At 38.5% G+C, this 20,953-nt stretch overlaps 1 protein-coding gene across 1 annotated transcript in view; it reads left to right on the plus strand.

Annotated features, from left to right (window-relative positions):
• ELMO1 (engulfment and cell motility 1) overlaps window positions 1-20,953 on the plus strand; it is a 573,172-nt gene that overhangs the window by 198,115 nt on the left and 354,104 nt on the right. The window contains exons 7-9 of the mRNA XM_052638458.1: window positions 816-851; window positions 9,721-9,820; window positions 18,878-19,029. Of these exons, the coding sequence (XP_052494418.1) occupies window positions 816-851; window positions 9,721-9,820; window positions 18,878-19,029 (288 nt within the window). The remainder of the gene's footprint in view (window positions 1-815; window positions 852-9,720; window positions 9,821-18,877; window positions 19,030-20,953) is intronic.

Raw genomic sequence — 20,953 nt, forward strand, 5'->3', positions numbered from 1 at the left:
GAAGCCTAAGTGTCCTATTTTGCAGACAAGTTTTGTTGATTGTGTACTTGTTTTGCAGGCTCTGATCCTTGAGGTCCAGCTGTCATCCAAGACTGCTGCACTGTCTCATAATGTCTTCTTTCAGATGAAGCACTTTTTTTTTTTCCTCTAAGAAAAGAGGAAGTAGAATTAGTGGGCATTTTACCAAAGAAAGATAATCAACTATTTCTCTCCTGTTGAGCATATACTTAAACAACAACTGGATTAAGGCTTTGTGGCTCTACTTTTTCACTGAAAATATGCTCCCCCTTATTTCTAGTGATGTCCTCCTTAGTTGAATATATACTCATTCTGAGCCAAAGGGAGTGTTTTTGTTGCCTTTGTGTGCATGCTCAGTAACTAAGTTGTGGCTGATTCTTTGCAATCCCATAGGCTATAGCCCGCCAGGCTCCTCTGCCAATGAGGTTTTTCAGGCAAGATACTGGAGTGGGTTGCCATTTCCTCCTTCAGGGGATCTTCCTGACCCTGGGATCAAACCCCCATCGTCCCTAGTCGCTCCTGCATTGCACGTGGATTCTTTACCACTGAGCCACCTGGGAAGCCCCCTTTGTTGCCTTTATTCAAAAGTAAATTGCATTAGGTTGGTTATAGTAGTTTAATCCCTATTTTTGATTGTTTTGTGTCATTAATAAATGCAAATTTATTACTTGGAGAAATGTTTTGAAATGAATTAAGTGTCATATAGCTCATTCTGGGCTTTCTTCATGATATGTAATTTGTGTGAAATCCATTGCTGTCATGCATGCGCCTTACATGGTTGTTTTTGAACTTTACAGACGATACCAGAAATTGCAGAAGATCATGAAGCCTTGGTAAGAATTTCTGATCTGTTAATACAGATGATGTAACACTTCCTTCTTCTCTGAACAATTAAACTCTGTCCTCTGATTGTGTAACTATGTGTCTAGATATTTTGAGTGATTTTTTTTTTGCTTTGTTTTTGATGTTCTTATAAACAGGTTCTTAAAAAAAATTATTTCCCTTTTCTTTTTCCTTTGTGGTAGAGTGTTTTATGTTTGTAACCACAGAATGATCACATCAGGATTGCTACCCTTCTCTTGGAGCAAGGCTAGGCATAATTTTATGTATTACTTTAAACAAAACCTTTCTTTTTTGTGGCCTATGTAATGTTCAAAGTCAAAAATCTTTGATTTTCTTCAATGACGTGGGAAGAAAAAGATCCACATAAAAATATTGAAGATTGAAGTATGGAAGGAAAATGATTTACTTTCAGTCTGAGAAAATGTTCAGTCACCCATATATTTGTGAATTGCATGATAATTGTGTCTGGAGATCTCAAAACTTCTTTCTCAGAGTATTCCCTCCTCAGTGCCTTTATTATTCACTAAACAAGAGGAGTCCAAATAGGATCTTATAAACTCTCTGTAATAGGCTGAACGAATTTCCATTTTGCCCAGTTGTTAAACATATAGTTTCAGCTTGAGAAGGAAGATTGAACAGCATCTGAAAATGTGCACCTTATTTTTAAGCCTCCAGAGAAAATGCTGAACAGTGTAATAGTGGTCTCTAAGCTTTCATGTTCCCTTACCCGTCCCACTAGAAAAAGTATTAGTTGCAGGAAATCTTCAGTCATTAAATTCTAATAAGATAGAAACATTGAATTTTTAGGATAAAGCTCCTTAAATCTAATTTTGATATATATTTTAATACAGTAGAAACACTTAATGGTAAAGACAATAGAATCCATCTTTTGTTGAGAATTTACTCTGTCCTGGGCACTGTCTCAATGTTTAAATGTTTACACTTGTTACTTCTAATTCACACTTTTATCCACAACACAAGATGAGTAAAATTAGCATTATTTCTTTGATGCAGAAGTTAAAGTGAGGTGGTATTGGAATTCAGACTGGTTATTTCTTCTCTAATAACCTCATACAATTTGTTAATGTAAAATTTTGGACTCCAGCCAAAATCTGTCAGCAGTTTTAATCTTTTGGTATATAGGGGCATTGCAAGTGTGAATCATGATTTTTATTTATGATGGACAAAATCAGTGCTCAGGATCCTGGTTCTGGTAATGGCAAAGTAGCCTACGCAGACTAAGGACCATAGATAACAATCATGACCTCTAGACAAAATATTGCAAACAAAAACATCTAAAAACAAGTATTTAAGGAACTAAATTGCAACTGAAACAGACAGAAAAAAGTAAGTCAGTCTTTGAGAGAACAAACTGGCTCTAGATGAGATTTGTGTGTTTATAGCTTTTTGCCTGAGTATCCCTGCTCATCCAGGTAGCATGCGTTCTGCATGTGTGCAAAGTCACTTCAGTCGTGTCCGACTCTGTGCCTGCTATGGACTGTAGCCTGCTAGGCTCCTCTGTCCTTGGTGATTCTCCAGGCAAGAATACTGGAGTGGGTTCCCATGCCCTCCTCCAGGGCATCTTCCCGAACCAGAGACTGACCCCACATGCCTTATGTTTCCTGAGTTGACAGGCGGTTTCTTTACCACTAGCGCCACCTGGGAAGACCCATCCGGGGATCATGGAGTGATAAAAACCCTCAGTCTTAATGTTACTGGTGGTACATACCTCCTCTGTCCATGCGACATAATTTGGGGCTGGCAGAGCAACTAGATAATTAAGGAAAATCCATGAAAGAAAGGAGGCTCAGAGGATATGAAACCCTCATAAATATATATGAATTCTGCCCAAATATATCACTGATCACTGAAGTGTGAAGGTACATGTGTGTATGCGAACCCCAAAGGGTATTCAGATTTTTTGTTTCCTTGTGGGTCAGTTTTGGTGTGTCAGTTTAGTCCCCTGAGCAGCTAGTGCTGAGATGGAGTAAGGAGAGTAAGAGGTTTACTGGAGGATGGGTGGTACTTTGTGGCACAAAGTGAGGTTGGCTGTGAATACCTTTCAGATAGTGAGGTAGAGCTGATGCCTGTGAAAGGAAGAAGAAAAGAGGAAGCGGGTGTAGATCTGACAGTCCCAGCTAACCCAGTAGGAAGCTCAGTATAAACACAGACTGTTAGAGGGGTTACACAGTGAAAATTGGTTACACTGGTGAGCTTTATTATGCACATGCAGAAGAAATACTGACTCTACACATATGGTTTCAGAGAAGAGAGATGGTGGGGGAAAGTTCCCAATCATTTCATGAGGCCTGTGAGGCCAGTATCACTCTGATAACAAAACCTGACAAAGCTAACTTAGGAAATAAAAATTATAGGCCACCTAATGAACAAAGGTACAAAACTCCCCCAGAAACATATGAACAAATATAATCAAGAAAGGTATAAAGAAGATTTGTGGCAACAAAGATTTATCTTGGAAGTTTAACATCTGAAAATCAGTCACCATGATTTAGAAGAATAAAGGAGAAAACTTAAACAGAAAAACCACCTTTATAGATACAGAAAATAGATAACAGATACAGAAAAAGCATTTCATAGTATCCAGTACTCATTCATAAGTATGCTCAGCAATCTGGGAACAGAGGGAACTTCCTCAACCTGATAAAGACTATCTAAAAAAAAAAAACAAAGCATTATACTTAATGTTGGAAGATGAATCCCCACTCCTCCCACTAAAAACTGGGAATAAGGCAAATATATTCACTTTTTGCACTTCTAGTCAACATTGTACTATAGTTGTTAGCCTTAGCAATAAGTCAGCATAGAAATAAAAGGTCAGAAAGGAAGAAATAGGGGCTTCCCTGGCGGCTTAATGGTAATGGTAAAGAATCTGCCTGCCAGTGCAGGAGACACGGGTTCCACCCCTGATCTGGAGCAACGAATCCTGCGTGCCACAGCTATTGGGCCTGTACTCTAGAGCCCAGGAGCTTAAACTGCTGAGAGCTATGCGCTGCAGAGCCTGCGCTCTGCAACAAGAGAAGCCGCTGCAGTGAGAAGCCTGCACACCACAACTAGAGAGCAGCCTCCCTTGCTGCAGCTAGAGAAAGCTGCGCAGCAATGAAGACGGAGCACAACCAAACATAAATAAATTTTTAAAGCTACTCATATTAAAAAAAAAGAAGTAAAACCAACTCTATCTATAGAAAATCCTAAGGCATCTACAAAGAAATGGCTTGATCTCATAACTGAATTTGTCAAAGTTTCAGAATATAACATTAGTATGTAAAAGGGATATATTTTTATACTTTAATAGCAAACAACTGAAACATGAAATTTTATAATTCCCATTTACAGATGTCAGAAATGATAAAATTCTTAGGAATTAATTTTAACAGGAGACATCAATACCTGTTGTCTGAAAAATAAAAAATATTGCTGGAAGAAATTAATGAAGACCTAAATAAGTAGAGAATACGGCATTTTATGGATTGGAAGACACAGTATTGTTAAGACAGCAATTCTCCCCAAATTAGGTTTAATGCAATACAGTTTTTAAAAAAGAAATTACAAGCCAACCCTAAAAACTTAAAGGAAATGCATTGGACCTAGAAGAGCCAAAACAATCTTGAAAAACCCATAAAAATCTATAAAGTTGGAAGATTTCATTAACTGACTTAAAGACTTCCTACAAAGTCAGTAATTAACATACTGTGATATTGATATAAAAGGATAGACAGATCCATAGAATAGAATAAAGACTCTAACATTGATCCACAGCTAAATTTTCAACAAACGAGCTGAAAGAATGTATGTTGATATATCATGCTATGATTCTAAAGGGAATGTCCAATGGGGCAGTTTAGAAATCCATGCATTTCTGCATCTATAAGTTTTACCACAAAAATAAAATACTTGGAAAAACTTAACAGGCAGGGTGGAATAAAGTTATTAACTTTGGCAATTAGGGATATATTCAGTATTATTTATTAATAACTTTAAAAGTGGTCTCTATTTTCATCTTTTCTCTGCTTCTCTCTTGGGCATGGCACCCAGTAAAAACATTTGGAAGCACTATTTGATAAAACTAACAGCATAAAATTTAAATGCTTTGAGATTGGCTGAATTTTCTTGGAAAGAAGATGGTCTCTACTGAATTGATGAGAAACATTTATTTGAATCATTCCAGCACACATGGTGTGTTGGCTGTGACATGGCTCTCAACCAGCATGTAAAGTTTGTAGTCAGCTTAATCTGTGGCAGCCAGTACTGCAAAATCTCTAGCTTAGCACTTTATAAAAAAAACAAATAAACTAAACAAATAAAAATGCTCCCCGCATGTGCCATGTGGTTGCTTTATATTGGTAATCCTTTTAGCCTTGATCTTCTGCACCCAGCACTGATTTCAGAGACAGGATCTTGTCTCTTGCCTTTCCTCTTTGGAACTTGAATCACTCCTCTAGCAGTGGAAATAAACATCTGTGTCAGGGTTCAATAAGAGCTTTTTGTAGCTGCCTCAGTTGAGATGAGGTGAGTGAGTCCCTTGATATGGAAGGTAATAACATTTTAGCACTGCCATCCTTTCCTTGCAACTGAGGATTTAAAGTTGAAGTTTGAAAAACGTCTCCCATGGAAAGGTAGTATGCCATCTAGCAACCAGTTATAATGAATTATATATGTCATATATATAGTATATATAATAAAATATATTATATGCATATTCTATATAATCATATATGTATGTATCATATAATAGATAAAATATGCTATTATATATGTATTATATGTACACAGTATATAAGATATACGTTATATATACAATATATTGCATCATATATAATGTGTATGTATAAATATATCTAATAATATATTTTATATATTATATAAGATACATATACATACATAGGATTATATAGCCTATGTATGTCTAGTAACATTAATACGTAGAGTTTATAATTACATGTGTGTGTGCTCAGTCGTTTGGTCGTGTCCAACTCTTTGCAACCCTATGGACACTAACCCACCAGGCTCCTCTGTCCGTGGAATTTTCAAAGCAAGAATACTGGAGTGGGTTGCAATTCCTCCTCCAGGAGATCATCCTGACTCAGGGATTGAATCCACACCTCCTGCGTCTCCTGTATTATAAGTGGATTTTTTACAGCTGAGCCACTGGGAAAGCCCCCTTATAATTATATATGTGGCTCAGATAGTAAAGCATCCTCCTGCCAGGGCAGGAGATACAAGAGACATGGTTTCGATCTCTGGGTCAGGAAGATCCCCTCGAGAAGGGAACAGCATGCCACTCCAAATTCTTGCCTGGAGAAGACCATGGACCGAAAAGCCTAGCAGGCTGTAGTTCATGGGGTCGCAAAGAGTCAGACACGACTGAGTGACTAACACTTTCACAAGTATAGAAAGTGTTATTAGATAATCAGTATATAAGTATAAATTGAGGAAATAGCAACCCACTCCAGTATTCTTGCCTGGATAATCCCACAGACGGAGGAGCCTGGCAAGGTCACAAAGAGTAGGACACTCCTGAGTGATTGAGCACACATAATATAACATCTATATAAAACTTTTTTGGACCAAGAGAGTGATCCTTGCTCTGGACACCTTGGTGTGTGATGTAAAGAAACTTCTCTCACTTCTCAACCATTGATACTAACTGGTGATTGCCAAGCACAGAAAGCCCTAGCTGCGGTCTCAGAAACAGTGCTCCAGTTCCAACCATGGAGATTTAAACACTAGTTCCCCAAAGCAGCTTGGAGATTTAGAAACCAAACAATACTGTTTCTCTTTTTCTGCATCTTTTGCCCCAGGTCCTGGGAGCCTGTTTGAGGAGTCTGTAGGCAGAGTTCTGGGGCATTTGAGGAAGAGGGAGTATCCCAAGATGTCACTGAGGCCATTTGGATTATGAGTCCATTGAGCGAGGAACAAAGTTATGCTGCGTTCAGATAATCAGAGCGCATGAGTACAATTTATCTTTTGCTTTTAAAGCAGTTAATGAAGATGATACTGTCTTTAGTCCAAGATATAGGGAATATAAAGAAGAGTTTGTTTCTAGCCATGTGTTACTCCTTTTTCTGTTTCCATTGATTTCTCTTAAGTGACAACACCAAGGCAGTGTTTTTACACGCCATGGAACCTATGAATGCCGTCCTCCAATGTCATGTACATTTTTTACCATTTGAGGTCTTTCAGCATGCCAGGTGTAAAGAAATGCAAACCATTCATTATCAGTTGTGCATGTGTGTGTGTGCCCAGTCGTGTCTGATTCTTTGCAAACCTGTGAACTGTAGCCCTCCAGGCTCCACTGTCCATGGAATTTTCCAGGAAAGAATTGGAGCGTATTGCCATTTCCGACTCCAGGTTGATTATCACTTAGTGTTTCTTTTTTTCCTTTTTTTGAGTAAAAAAAATTGTTAATATTGTTTGTGTGTGTGTGTTAGTTGCTCAGTCACATCCAACTCTTTGTGACCCCTTGGACTGTAGCCCGCCAGGCTCCTCTCTCCATAGGGATTCTTGGGGCAAGAATACTGGAGTGAGTTGCCATGTCCTTCTCCAGGGGCTCTTCCTGACCCAGGCATTGAACTGCAAGCAGATACTCTAAGCCGTCTGAGCCACAAAGGAAGTTAGTTAATATTGTTTACCACTAATAATACAACAAAGTAATAAATTACATAATATTATTCACTAAAAATTCTATACATAATAATGTACTGTTTTCACAGTGATACTAATATCTAATAATCTGTTAATAACTCTTACTAATTGGTTTTATTTCCTGGCTCTCTTCTTTTCCTGAAGAAATTTCGTTGTCTTTTTGCAAGCTAGTGTTTAGATTTTCTTATGACTCGTTGTAGGAAGAGTCATTCTGGAATTTTTCAATAACCTTTCTTACTTGTCCTTTTAATCCATTTTCCACCTGACTATCTACTTTTTTTGTTTTCTTAAAGTAAGCTTGAGTTTTCTGGTTTGGAATTTCTTTTTGGGGCATGATTCTCTGATGCCACCTAGGGGGAACCTGTAAGATGGGGATTGCTTGTCTGTGACTCAGAAAAGTCTTTTTAAAATATATGCTGCTTTTTTTGTCTGACTTGAAACGTTTGGCTTTCCTTGCATTTTTTTTTCTGGTTCCAAGGACAGAGAATTCTTGTCACAATGAAGACAGATATTTGAAAATCATGAGCTTCGTGTACCTTTTTAAAATACCTCTTTGCATAATGACAATAACTAATATTCATATGCTGCCTTCCAAGTGTTATACACAGCTCAGAGGGCTGTAAATGTGGTAACTCCTTTTATTTCCCCAGGAATTCTCTGAGCAAAGTATCACCACCACTAGCAGCATCATTGTCATCCTCTGTTTTAAAAAATGAGGAAACTTGGGGCACAGAATATGTCAGTGACTTGTCCACTTACAGCTGTCCACCTCTGCTGTCTGACTCCAAAAGCCACCCACTGAACCATTTCCATCTAGCACATCTCATCCCCTCTGGTGTCTGGTACATTTGGATCACAGTACTTGCCTGAGAGTCACTTCCTCTTTTGTAGATTTATTTTCAGTATCACAGCTTCTGAGATGATGCAAGATTTCCAAGGTCCTCCATGGAGGCCAGGCTGGGGAGAAGGGGAACTGCAAAGGTGTTTTAAAAGCAATAGGAGCCAGTTTTCTATTCTGTTCATTGAAAATGAATGGGAAGACTCCATCTAAACACTTTATGAAACTCTGTAAAGTAGCAATCATGATATATAGGAGTCTACAGATTAAAAATCTGAACTACTAAATTTATTTTTAAAAAATCAAGCATAAGAATCAGTATGGTTGTATACAGTATGGAGATTCTGATGGGCGTAATTTCATGTACCTGAAGAGACAAAACTTACCTTGAGAGTTTTAAGTTAATACTATTATGGTGATAATTTACAGTAGAGATGAGTTTCTGTAAAAGATTCTCAAAGTTGTTTTGAAAGCACTAGAAACCAGATTGTTGTCTGGTAAGGGGTGTGGGTGGAGCTATTATAGAAGGCATTCCTTTACCTGAGTTTGCCTGATCTGTTTAGATTTCTAACTCATTCATGAGACACTTCCTACAGCTTCTGAATCACAGCAAGTCAATGGCCAGCAAATCATTATTATCTATAATGTTCTAGAAGGGTATTCTATAAAGCCTGTTAACTAAAGTTAAAATGCTGGACAGTGTAACATAGAAATTAATATGCTTACTTACATATATGTTTGTATCTGTGAGTGTGTGTATGTGTGTAAATGCACTCACCAAACATACACACACACACACACACACACACACACACACACACACACACACCCCTAGGTATATATGGGCTATATGAATCTTTTGCAAAGTGCTCATATTTTAATAGAATTATTTATAACCTTCCCTGTTGGATACCCAGAGATAAAAGAGAAGTGTGTTGCCCTCTTCCTAATATTTGTTTGCTGAGGAGCTTTTTTAAGCTATCATTTTCTGAATGCTTATATGCTGCATTTTATTCAGTGCTCTACCAGCAGCCCTGTGATGAAACAGATTTTAAGTTTTCAGTGGGGAAGACGATGGCTTAGAGAATCTTAGGGACCTGCTCAGGGGCAACATAGCTCACTTGAGTGAGACTGTGAATCCAGGTCTGTCCCCCAGAGGCCCTGGCTTCTCACTGTGAAGCTACATGCCTCCTTCCTAGTGAGCCACGTGTGTAAGACGTTGTCTGTGGCCCAGCTGCTTATCCCAGTGATCTTGTACAGTTCTGCTTGTATTCATCTTTCTAAAGCTCTCTCACTCCCGTCTCTCCTTGTGCTGAACTCCTGGGCCCATCACCCTCACGCCTCCTTGTGTTTTCCAGCTTTGGAGACATGCTGTCCTTCACCCTGACGGCCTTTGTGGAACTGATGGACCATGGAATAGTGTCCTGGGATACGTTTTCGGTGGCATTCATTAAGAAGGTAATTCAGATTGTGCTTCCCAAGCTCACACCACTACTTTTTTTACAGATATTTTTCTATGCTTTGAGCATATCGCAAAGTTGTTTCCTTTTGTTCTTTGTGTTAAAGGGTGAGTGCTATTTTTGATAGTATTATATATATATGGTGGTCTGAGGGCCTAAATTCTATATAAAAATGACATTTTCTCCCCAGCAGGATCATAAGGGCTGTACAAGAGAACTCCTAGTTGAGGGAAGTCAAGGTGACATGTTAAAACCCCTCTTCTGGATTCCATTGTTTTTAAGCCCTAACTAGAGTTCCTAGTATCTTTCCTAAACCTCTTCTCAACTAGGTGTTTCGGAGAAGGGAAAGAGGCAAAATATATTGGCTGCTACATGATTGGGTCTGAAGCAGAAATGTAAGAGGAAAAGCAGTGCTTGGGTCCATGCCTCTTAGGCAGAGTAAGCCTGCTCACGCGTAATCTTGTTGTAGTAAGTATCTCTGGGATCAGCTAGTTCAGTTGGCTCCTACTGTCCTTAGGAGGAAGCTAGCAAAGGGGCAGGCGAAAGTGGACCTGGTGTGAGGAGAGAGAGCAGAAGAGCCCCCCACCATTCCTAGCAGGTGAATAGTAATACAAACACATCTGCAAATTTACAGTTCTCTTTCCAGTCTTCTAACCAAAATGAATAGCCTTTACCTTTCAACTGTTGAACGTAGTAGTAAATCAAGAATCGTCCTTATTAATTTGTTAACTTATTTTTCCTCTCTTTGTATTTGTGGAATGGTTTCTAAATGTATTGGCATCTTTCTTTCTGCTGTTACTGGGAATGAAGAGATATTTGGAATTCATATATTTATTTTATAGGTCTAGATTCCTGGGAAGAGTGGTCTAAAATAAAGAATTTCAGAGAGTCATTGTGAAAGCTAGAAAATAAAAACAAAATCCAGGCTGAGTCACTTGAGTTTTTAAGAGCTTTTATTTTGTTTTGTTTTGTTTTTTCTTTCTTTAGTTTTTTTATTTTTTTTTAATTTTAAAATCTTTAATTCTTACATGTGTTCCCAAACATGAACCCCCCCTCCCACCTCCCTCCCCATAACATCTCTGTGGGTCATCCCCATGCACCAGCCCCAAGCATGCTGTATCCTGCGTCAGACATAGACTAGCGATTCGATTCTTATATGATAGTATACATTATAGAATGCCATTCTCCCAAATCATCCCACTCTCTCCCTCTCCCTCAGAGTCCAAAAGTCCGTTATACACAGCTGTGTCTTTTTCCTGTCTTGCATATAGGGTTGTCGTTGCCATCTTTCTAAATTCCATATATATGTGTTAGTATACTGTATTGGTGTTTTTCTTTCTGGCTTACTTCACTCTGTATAATCGGCTCCAGTTTCATCCATCTCATCAGAACTGATTCAAATGAATTCTTTTTAATGGCTGAGTAATACTCCATTGTGTATATGTACCACAGCTTTCTTATCCATTCATCTGCTGATAGACATCTAGGTTGTTTCCATGTCCTGGCTATTATAAACAGTGCTGCAATGAACATTGGGGTACATGTGTCTCTTTCAATTCTGGTTTCCTCGGTGTGTATGCCCAGCAGTGGGATTGCTGGGTCATAAGGTAGTTCTATTTGCAATTTTTTAAGGAATCTCCACACTGTTCTCCATAGTGGCTGTACTAGTTTGCATTCCCACCAACAGTGTAGGAGGGTTCCCTTTTCTCCACACCCTCTCCAGCATTTATTGCTTGCAGATTTTTGGATCGCAGCCATTCTGACTGGTGTGAAGTGGTACCTCATTGTGGTTTTGATTTGCATTTCTCTAAGAGCTTTTATTTTGAAATCATGGTAAACGTATAGAAAATTTGCACCAAAAAAAGTACAAAATGTTCCAAATGACCTTCAACCAACTTCCTTAATTATAACATTTTGCATAATAACAGTATTATCAAGACTAGGAAATTAACAGTGCTATAAGACTATCACTATTAATTGATTTCACCATTTTTCTCTGGTTAAGGACTCAAGACTGCATTTAGTTATCATGTCTCCTTGGTGTCTTCCAATATGGTCGTTCCTCAGTTTTTCCTTGTCTTTCATGACTGACAGTTTTGAAGAATACTGGCCAGTTATTTTGTAGAATGTCCCTCAGTTTGGGTTTGTTTGATATTTCCCTTAAATCAAGGTTAGGCATTTTTGGCAAGAATGTCAGAGAAGTAATGTGCCCTTTTTAGAGGATCGCATTAGAATATGTGATGTTGATATCTCTTATTAATGATGATCTTGATTATGTGGTTGAGACCCAGCAGATACCACTGGGTCTCCCCACTCTGAAGTTACATCTTTTCCTTTTGAAGTTAATCAGTACCTGGAGGGAGTTACTGCCTTAAACTGAAGAGCATAGGAGAGCCCTTAGTCTGTCGAATGAGGATATTTGGAATGTAAGTCTCACAGAATGAAAACCTGAATGCTGTCGTCTATTTATTTCAGGCAAGAACTGTTTGGGAACCCAAGGTCTTCTTGATGTACCGCTGAATCCTTTTTTATTACATAAGGGCATAAAGCCAAAAAAAAAAAAAAAAAAAAAAAAAAGAGTAGTAAGAACTTCCCTGGTGGCTCAGATGGTAAAGCATTTGTCTACAATGCGGGAGACCTGGGTTTGATCCCTGGGTCGGGAAGTTCCCTGGAAAAAGAAATGGCAACCCACTCCAGTACTCTTGCCTAGAAAATCTCATGGACAGAGGAGCCTGGTGTCCATGGGGTCGCAAAGAGTTGTACACAACTGAGGGACTTCACTTTCTTCACTTTTAAGAAAACACACAAAGAAGGATGAAGCCTCTTTTTGCCTGTATTTGTCAGTGGCATGAATTGCTTAGAAAAAAAGAAAAGGAGAGAGAGAGATAAATGAGTGTAGAAGAGAAAGCCAAGGTAATCCAGATGTGTTAGGAAGTACTCTCCTTTGGTGGTAGCAGGTAATTAATATAAGCATTAGGTTTTAAATGCAGAGGAAAAAATTACTGTGTTTTGTCTTTCCAAGATAAAAGTTCTAGAGAAATGGAGTATTACTTACCCATAAAAGAGTGAAATATTACCATTTGCAGCAACATGGGTGAGCCTAGAGATTATTATACTAAGTGAAGAAGTCAGACAGAAAAAGACAAATATTATATGATATTATTACATGTAGAATCTAAAAAGTCATACAAATGAATGTATTTACAAAACAGAAACAGTCTTATAGAGATGGAAAACAAATTTATGGGTACCAAAGGGGAAAGAGGAGAGGGATGAAGTAGGAATATGGGATTAACAGATACACACTACTATATATAAAATAGGAAAACAATAGGAATTTACTATATAGTGCAAGGAACTATATTCAATATCTTCTAGTAACCTTTAATGGAAAAGTATCTGAAAAAGAAAAAATATGTCTGTATATATATACACGGACCTCCCAGGTGGGGCAATGATGAAGAATACTCCTGCCAGTGCAGGAGATGAGAGTTCAATCCCTCTGTCAGGAAGAGCCCCTGGAGAAGGAAATGACAGTCTCCTCCAGTATTCTTGCCTGGAGAAACCCATAGACAGAGAAGTCTGGAGGTCTATAGTCAATGGGATCGCAGTTAGACTCGATTGAGAGACTGAGCACCCACACATGCATGTAAATACATATACATATAAAACTGAATGACTTTGCTATACTAAAACTAACACAACACTGTAACTCAACTATATTTCCAATTTAAAAAAAACGCTCTAGGGAGGCAACTTTAAATTTGAACATACTGGGTTTTGCGGACATTTTTTATACTTATATTTTTTTAATTCATTCTGAATTTATGGTGGGCTTTTCTTTTCTACTTTCAAATTGCTTTGCTTTTCTGATATTAGAGCCTCTTTTGCTATAAAAACAATGCTGTTCTCAACGTGAATTCCTTGAAATTAGGTTGTGCTTTCAGCAACATTATCTCTTGATTCCTGTAGCAATCCTTTGCAGAAGAGAGCAGTAAGTGTGTGTTCCTGGTCAGGAGGGGAGGACACAGAGGCTTGGGGAGGTAGAATGAGGTTATGTATGGAGAGTGGGTGTCGTTGGTCCCCCATTTCAGCATGCACCTGCACTTTAGATGTTGGAAAGAAGAGATTCTGAAGGACAGAGGACAGACTTGTTGAAACAGCATTGCCTCTTGTTCAGCCCTCCCTGACCTCACTGGGGCAGAGTTAACTGATTTCTTCCGCTCTCCATTCTTCTTGAATCTTGTACATGCCCCTGTTCCATCACTTACCACTCTCCTGTGAATTTTTTGTTCTTTTGATTGGCTCTCCCAAGACCATGATTCCAAGAAAGCCAGGATGGAACCATGGCTTCCTTCTGGCTTCTCTCCTCAGGGCGTGGCATAGAGTCAGACCTTAATACATTTCTGTGAAAATGAATAAATGAAATTTGCTTTGGAAGTATTTTTCTAAACTCTAAAACTTGAAGAAAAAAAAAAAAGAATACAGTGCCACCATATTTAGAATATATTTCAAGTAAAATTTCAGCCATGAATGGAAAGGAATTACAAAGGTAGCTTTCTTTAAATGGGTGATGTGGTTAGAGAGAATGACAATAATCTAATTTTCTAACTGCTTATGAAAATGGCTTTTGCTCACTGAAATTAACCAAAAAATCATATTGGATTCAAGGAAGCAAAGACTAGCAGTCTTGGCAGTTTAAATTAAACACTGAGTATTTTTCAGAAGACAACACGTTTATAATGTATTCCATCCTCATTCCTAGCCATTCTATTTCCTTTGCATTGCCACTTTGAGCTCCACTCCTTATGTGAATTTTAAAAAGTGGTCATCAGAAAATGACTTTATAATTGAAAGTTTTTGTAAGGTTATCTTTTTATTCATTAGCTGGATCAAATTCAGCACTTTGACAACCCAGGAATTGTATACAGGCAACTGTCTTTTAAATGGAGCTTTATCTAGACAAAAATCAGCTAGGAAATGTGCTGACAAAAGATGCTTATCTCTGTGGTCCAGACTTGGCTTCCTATTAATGCCAAATTCATACGACTTTGGAGAAATATTTTTTCGCTGCCAGCCCTGATATCCTTCTCTGCTATCTATTTTGTTATGTGTGGGTCTCGAGTCTAGTTTACAAAGTTTTTCTGTAATAAGTAATATCATTTCATGAACACTTTGAAACTTGGCATCCCTTGATGCCAATCTTTAATGTTGCTGCTTTTTAAAGACTTGGTGACTTAGAGAGAGGGTCAGAAGGCATGGAGAAGAAAGAAATGAAATAAAAGAAAAACAACCTAGAACTTTCTGTGTTACGAGTTGGTTTTACCCTAGCCAAGTATAACATCAGAGCCTTTTCTTGGAAGGAAAGTTTTATACAAATGCTCTTGAAACCTTAGCTCTGCAGGAGGGCCTGGTTCACTCTGCAGTATTTTCAGTGCCTAAATAAACATCCAGCCAATTTCAGTTTAGAGACCCAGTCATTTTTGCCTCTTAAAAGCTTGAGAGATTTATGGACCACTGCCTGAATAACTTAAAGTATGGGAGAGGGGCTCCATGTTCTCCACGTATCTTTGCAGTTTTGACAACAGAGGATAATTTTAAGGTCTCTTTCTAAGTAATTCAAAGTGTTTCTGTGATTTTAAAAAGTTGTATTATTGATTCATACCCTGTGATGCCCCTTAACTTCTTAAAAGTCACCCAAATATTCCTATGTTTTATCTAAGTAGCACTTTTATTTATTTACTTTTCTTTTAATTTTTTCTTTAACACTGAAAACATTTTTTATTGGGGTATAGCCAATTAACAATGTTGTGATAGTTTCAGGTATACAGTGAAGGGACCCTGCCATGCATATGCATGCATCCATTCTTCCCCAAACACCCCTCCCATCCAGGCCGGCACATACCATTGAGCACTTCCACGTGCTGCATGGTAGGTTTTGTCGGTTGTCCATTTTAAGTACGGCGTTGTGTGTATTACCTTCCCAAAGTTCTAGGTAGCATTTTTAAATGAGTCAAAGCATGTGGAAGTAATAGATATAATTATTGTTAGCTCCTCCTCCTCCTTTTTCTCTCTGATACAGACCTGCTTTCAAGAAGCTGTACTTTGACAGGTTTAGGCTGGCTCACCCATGTTGGCCAAAGTACAGAAATGGAGCTGGAAAAAATTTAAAGGCAAAGGAAGTCACAATTGATTTTGAGGAAGACAAGGGAAATTAAAATGTAACAAGATGATTTTTAACCTGCTATAGCTATCCTGTGACCTGTGGTTTTTAAACTAGACATAGAAAGTAACATTTAAACTTTCACGAAGTTGTCCATTCACCAATGAGGACAGTCATCATGTTTGCCCAGTCAGCCCTGATACCTTGTTTATCAGTATTCATTAGATGAACGTATTGGTTCGTTTAAATGTCAAGTTAAAACTACTGATAAATAAGGCAAAAGATAGAAGTTAGTTTCAAAAGACGACTAGTATCTCCTACAGAATTGTACATTAGACTCTAAAGAGTCATATGCATGCTTTCTGCTAGGCAGTATTCAGCGTAGTGTGTTACGCAAAGTTTTGTAAGCTACTTTAGGGTTGCTGAAATGATGGTCTCTGTATGTTAAGGAAGAGCTGAAATAATGGAAAAAATTAATTTTAAACAATACTTTGATGAAGGTAAGGGGTAATTTTTATGATAAATATATAAAAATGGCAAATGGAATATGTATATGGGATACAATGTCTGAATTAAACATAGGCCATTACCTTTTTTACCACCCCTGTGTAAGCCTGTTGGGAGCAGGTGAGAATTAATAATTTGTAGAGAATTTTAAAGCCATTGTAAGAAACTGTGCTTTGTATCAGGAAAACATTGAGCATTTTGATTATTTCAAGAAAGGAAATACTGTCAAGGCATATTTATAGAAGTAGAGGGTAAATCTGTATCAGAGGGAAATCCTGAATATAGAGGAAATTGAAGAAGCTGCTCTCATAGTAACCCAGGAATGAGCTGGACAGTGTGCCAATGTGCATATATAGCTGCATGTATATGAGAGGGTAGGCATTGCACAGAGCTTCCTTGGTGGCTTAGATAGTGAAGAGCCTGCCTGCAATACAGGAGACCCAAGAATAAGCATGTAATGTACTTTATAGTACATGACTGTTGTGTGTCCATCTGTGCTAGATTATAAGGTCCTTGAAGTTAAAAATCATGTGGGTTTGCTCATCGCTTGATTTCCAGATCCTAGGTCAGTGTAAGCCTGTTTTGTAGTACATGGTCAACACCTATTACCTGAATGAATGAAAAGAGGGGATGAAGGCAAGAGGGTGGAGGAGGGGGTTTGATCATAAACTTTCAGCTAGAAGATTCTCCACAGAGTCTTAGAGGTACATCCAAATTTACTAAATGGAAATAAGAATAGGAGCATGGAAGGAAAATAGAATCTGTGCAGAGAAATCAGTGGTATTGTCAACATATTTCTTTGTGAGTTCTTCTCTTTTCCAGTAAGTGTCAAGAATTGTACTGGGATCATGAAAAGTTTTTGGTGTGGCGTTGATGAGGAAGTCAAGGAATTAATACTGGATTTAGAATAGGTCTAAGTTAGGCATTACTCCTAAGCACAGTATGAGGGTCATTGGATTTCTGTGGGAGAAAGATGGACTTAAAGAAAGAAAAGTGGCCTCATCGTGGTAGATCTGATAGGGGAATAGACCCAGACAGTGAGGATTAAGGCACGGGCTTGCCAGGGACAGTAAACACATTGAAGAAGTTTAGTAGCTGTGAAAGGAGCTAAAGCAGTCTTTTGAGAATCTTAAAAATCTCATACTCTTCCTATAGTCTGTATTATAAAATAGTACCCTTTTGGAATATACTCGTATAATGTTACTTTACTTCTTTATGTCGTGTATTTTCTACCCCCAAAATCCAGGTGTATCTGGAGGCAGAGAGCATATTGATAACTGTACTTGCCCACCTCTGTTTTTCACTGTACCCTCTGCTTTCACTGGGCAGTCATTGGACTATAAATGGTTGAACTAGTAACTGTAAGTTGCCATGGTGCCTTTGAATTTTATCTTGTGCAAAGATGGAGAGGGAATGAGGAGAAGGGGTCAATGCAATAGCAAAAAGGGAAATATTCGTGTTGATAAGGGGAAGCTATAAGTGTCAATTTGTCATGGAACCAAATAGCTTTTAAGAAAGCAGTCATGATGATGATATAATAACAGCATTTTAATGTGAGTTGTCAGCAAACAGTAATAACATTTAATGAGGCCTCTAAAATAAAACCTTTATGGTACCCATGTGTTTGGGTTTCTGTGATCCATTATTCTAACCCTTATTTTACTTCCCTCTTACATTCTGATTTATTATGTTTGAGGCTTTAGTAATAGAGCTTAAACGACTATTTTAACTTTTAGCACTTCTAATTTAATTGATTTCCTGTTTGCTAAATTTGAGAGTGATTAGAAGTATTTATTTTAACCATAAGAAATGGGAAGAATGGGGAAAAGACTGCTTCACTGAGGAATAAAAAGGAGATTAGCCAGTGACTGAAAAGTTGCCAGTTGAACTGTGTTGACAAGTGTGATTTGTGTGAGTCCCTTAAGAATGTAACAGAAGCATAGTAAGAACATAAAAACCATGGGTTGTGTGGGTGAAGGAGTAGCCTGGAAATGGGAGGCAGTGGCTATTAGTATATGTTGAAATTGCTGTCTCAAAGAAACACAAGAATTCTTACAATATATGTGTTAAAATTATCTGCCCCTGAAAGCTGAAACTCAGAAGAACCATTCCAAAAACACCAGACATAATAATTCTTTGAAACCATCTCCTTTTTAAAATTGCTTATTACCAAATTAGAGAAATAGGCCATAAATAGCGGTTTGTAATAAGGTGGTGAACAGTCATTATTGACACTGTACATTTCTGGCTATCCTGCTATAATTCCAGGTACTTTTCATACTGAATGTCTGGTGTTTCTTAAATGAGCTCCCGATTGACTTCATTTGCTCCCTTCTCTGCTCTGCTTACCGTGAGTAATCAATTGTGTCCCTCTTGGGTTTTCAGATAGCAAGTTTTGTCAACAAGTCGGCCATAGATGTCTCCATCCTGCAGCGGTCCTTGGCCATTCTGGAGTCCATGGTGCTTAACAGCCACGACCTCTACCAGAAGGTGGCACAGGAGATCACCATCGGCCAACTCATTCCGCATCTCCAAGGGTGAGCGAGATCGACGCCGCCACAGGGGGAGGGAACGTCCTTCAGGCAGACAGCTCCCATGACGATTTGGTATTGGTTTGATTAAATATATACAGAAAAAGAATCTTGATCTGGTATATAATGAAACCATGCATCATGTTTGTCCTCCATCACACTGACATGGCACAGTGACTAGCCCTGGGTGCGCCCCTTGCCTGTTGTTGAGACTAGTGTGTCCTTAGTGCCTTGGTAAGGGGCTCAGTTCTGATAAATGTTGCTAGATAGTGTAGAGCTTTGCTTTTAATAAGATACAATAAAGCAATTTGTTCTCTTACGTTCTCAATAGGGTCTTTATCCTTAATCATACAGTATTTTCTGCAATATGAGAATTTTCATAGTTAATTAGGAGTTTTTAAAGCCAGACTTCTTTATTTGTCTCCAGGTGATTACAATAACCTTTTCCTTGTGTATTTTATAAAATACAAAATTTTAAGACGCCTGAGCTATGAAATAGCTGCCCTAGCAGCCTTGGGTTTTGGGGGAATCTCTCCTCCCCACCCTTAGATAACTAGTAAGGTTGCCTCTGATGATGCGAGCCTGAGAAGGAATGCTTGTAGGATGCCACTTGATCAATGAAAGTATTTTGGATCGCAGGTGGCAAGAAGCATCCTGAGCTAGGACAGGGAGTTTATTGAAAGGATACTGGGGTGTTTTATAGACCCGAGGAATGACTTGAGTAGCTAAGCCTTGGGAAGGACAGAAACTATGGCTTCCTTGGAGTTCTCACAACAGGCCTTTTCTCTGGTATATTGGCTGGCAGTAATGTGACTTGGCTCCCAGTAAGTGCTGCCCCTGGTCTCTCAGGTCACACTGGCAGATTTTCAAGAGGAAACCTGATTGGCCTGTTTGGGTTGGGGGTGTAGAATGAGAATTCAAGAGAGTATTCAGTAGGTCTCAATATACCAAAAATGTTGACTATGTGTTTATAATTAAACTTTATATTCAATTACCAAAGGGCATTAGATGTTTCCTTCATTTGGGGGTAGGAGATGGTGACTAGAGTGTAAAATTGTAAGTCACACAAGCTATAGACTATGGCCTCAGGGAAAACTAGCCCGTGCTCTAAAATGATTTTGTGTGAAATCACTCTGGAAATGGTACCAATTTCATGTGTCCCTGAATGCGACCTGTATCAACTTAAAAGTCTGTATCTTTCTTCTGCATCTCAAGGGCATCATTGTGCATTTACAGTGCACTTTGCCAAGAGCTGTACTAAAGGTTTTATGTGCATTACCTCATTTTATCCTAAAAGCAGCTCCTTGAAATGAGTGTGTTTTTACCCAGTGTTCCAGATGAGGAAGCTGTGTAGGGACACCCTGTGAACTTCAAGGCCACACAGCCAGCCAGTGGGGCACTGGGCTTAAAATCTCCTCCTTCCTGAGGCTGTGTAATAAGCTCTGCCTCTTCCTACATTATCTCTAAATGTAGCTCACTGGCCTCTGCTCTTTGTTTATGCCCTTGGTTCTTTTATTTACTATTTGTGCTGTGCTGTGCTTAATATTTACTGTTTACCATGCACCTAACTGTAGATCTTGGTTCATTTGGAATTTCTGATTTCATTCCTGTGAAAAGCAAATTTGTAAACATAGAAACCTATCCTTCTTGTTCTTTCAGATTTCTAGTTGAAAATAGATTTTTAGAATATGTAATATTGCCATGGAGACAAGGCAGTCTCCTCTATAATAAGCCCAGGAATGTGGGGACACCCAGGACTATTCCCAGATGTACTTCCTGCATCAGACAGAAAATTACACACACACACGCACACACACACACTGGTCCATATTTTTAACTCTAATAGAGGAGAGGGGAAGAGAGCCAGCTGGCCACCTATATCTCTGGGTGAGTATGTTTTGTCCGGCTAGCAATAGTAATTGTCTCCTCA

Source organism: Budorcas taxicolor, chromosome 4 (assembly GCF_023091745.1).
Source record: "Budorcas taxicolor isolate Tak-1 chromosome 4, Takin1.1, whole genome shotgun sequence".
In the NCBI taxonomy this organism is placed as follows: domain Eukaryota; kingdom Metazoa; phylum Chordata; class Mammalia; order Artiodactyla; family Bovidae; genus Budorcas; species Budorcas taxicolor.